Source organism: Otolemur garnettii, unplaced genomic scaffold (genome assembly GCF_000181295.1).
Source record: "Otolemur garnettii isolate 467f Iridium unplaced genomic scaffold, OtoGar3 scaffold00014, whole genome shotgun sequence".
NCBI classification, from domain to species: Eukaryota; Metazoa; Chordata; class Mammalia; order Primates; family Galagidae; genus Otolemur; species Otolemur garnettii.
The window spans coordinates 8,824,035-8,825,556 of NW_003852409.1; the positions used below are offsets into that span (position 1 = coordinate 8,824,035).

At 40.1% G+C, this 1,522-nt stretch overlaps 1 protein-coding gene across 1 annotated transcript; it reads left to right on the forward strand.

Annotated features, from left to right (window-relative positions):
• Positions 1-293: 293 nt before the first annotated feature.
• On the forward strand, positions 294-1,238 carry LOC100963799 (olfactory receptor 13D1). The gene is made up of 2 exons (XM_023510621.1): positions 294-828; positions 1,021-1,238. The coding sequence occupies exons 1-2, from the start codon at positions 294-296 to the stop codon at positions 1,236-1,238; spliced, it is 753 nt and encodes a 250-aa protein (XP_023366389.1).
• Positions 1,239-1,522: the final 284 nt, after the last annotated feature.

The window sequence follows — 1,522 nt, forward strand, 5'->3', positions numbered from 1 at the left end:
ACTGAAAGTAGTTTATCCCTATATTTTATGTAATTAGAGGCCTGACACTTCCCAAAACAACTTCCCAAGACACTTCCCAAAACAGCTATTGTGTAATTCTAAGTAGAATTGACCTTCCAGTGCCTTCTTTACATTAGTAAAATTAACACAATATCCCTGCTGTTACTGATTTGGGGGGCTGTTCAAAGAATAAATCAAAACCACAGAGGTAAAACTGATATGAATTTATACATCAAAAATTCAAATTACTCTGAGTCATGTCCTCTCATAAACTCTGCAGGTGACATGGACACATGGAGACTGGAAATTACTCTGCCGCAACTGAATTCTTTCTGGTGGGGCTTTCCCAATACCCAGAGCTCCAGCTTTGTCTGTTTGTGCTCTGTCTCATCATGTACCTAATAATCCTCTTGGGAAATAGCCTCCTTATTATTGTCAGCATATTAGATTCTCGCCTCCACACTCCCATGTACTTCTTCCTTGGAAACCTCTCATTCTTGGATATCTGCTACACATCATCAACCATTCCCCAAATGCTTGTTATGTTTATGTCTGAGAGAAAATCTATCTCCTTCATTGGCTGCGCTCTCCAAATGGTTATCTCTCTTAGCTTGGGATGCACTGAGTGTGTCCTCCTGGCTGTGATGGCCTATGACCGGTATGTAGCCATCTGCAACCCACTGAGGTATCCCATCATCATGAACAAGGTATTATATATTCAAATGGCTGCGTGGTCTTGGATCATAGGCTGTCTGATCTCCTTAGTTCAAACAGTCCTGACAATGGTGTTGCCTTTCTGTGGAAATAATGTCATTGATCATATAACCTGTGAGATTCTGGCTCTTCTTAAACTTATATGTTCAGATATCTCCATGAATGTGCTTATCATGGCAGTGGCAGGTATTGTCATATTGGTTATTCCTCTACTGTTAATTTTTGTCTCCTATGTGTTCATTCTCTCATCTATACTGAGAATTAATTCTGCTGAGGGGAGAAAGAAGGCCTTTTCTACCTGTTCAGCCCACCTGACTGTGGTCATCTTATTCTATGGTTCAGCTCTTTTTATGTACATGAAGCCCAAGTCAAAGTACACAAAAGTATCTGATGAGATCATTGCACTGTCTTATGGAGTTGTAACCCCAATGTTGAACCCTATTATCTACAGCTTGAGGAATAAGGAGGTAAAAGAAGCTATGAAGAAAGTACTGAGCAGACACTTACATTTAGGGAAAATATGAAAGGCCTTGAAGCATGTGATATGATCAACATGGGATCAAATCAGGTGTTTTGTATTCACAGAGAAAGTCACAAAACCCAGTATCAAGAGACACAAATATGGGACTCCCATTCTTTTCAACATAGAATCACCACATAAACTTTCTAAATAGTGTTGTGTCTGCAGAGTTTCTAGCTCTGATAAATGATCCCATATAGAGCATATGGCTTTTCATCAAGATGAATCTCTCTGCTCCTGGTTCCCTGCTCTCCCCTCTCTTCCTATCTCTTTCTCTTCTGCCTTTGC

Excerpts from the sequence above, each read along its gene's own strand:
- LOC100963799 (XM_023510621.1), top strand. The coding sequence starts at position 294 with ATGGAGACTGGAAATTACTCTGCCGCAACTGAATTCTTTCTGGTGGGG. Across the intron at positions 829-1,020 it reads TGTCATTGATCATATAACCT|CCCACCTGACTGTGGTCATC; the intron begins GTGAGATTCTGG and ends CTACCTGTTCAG.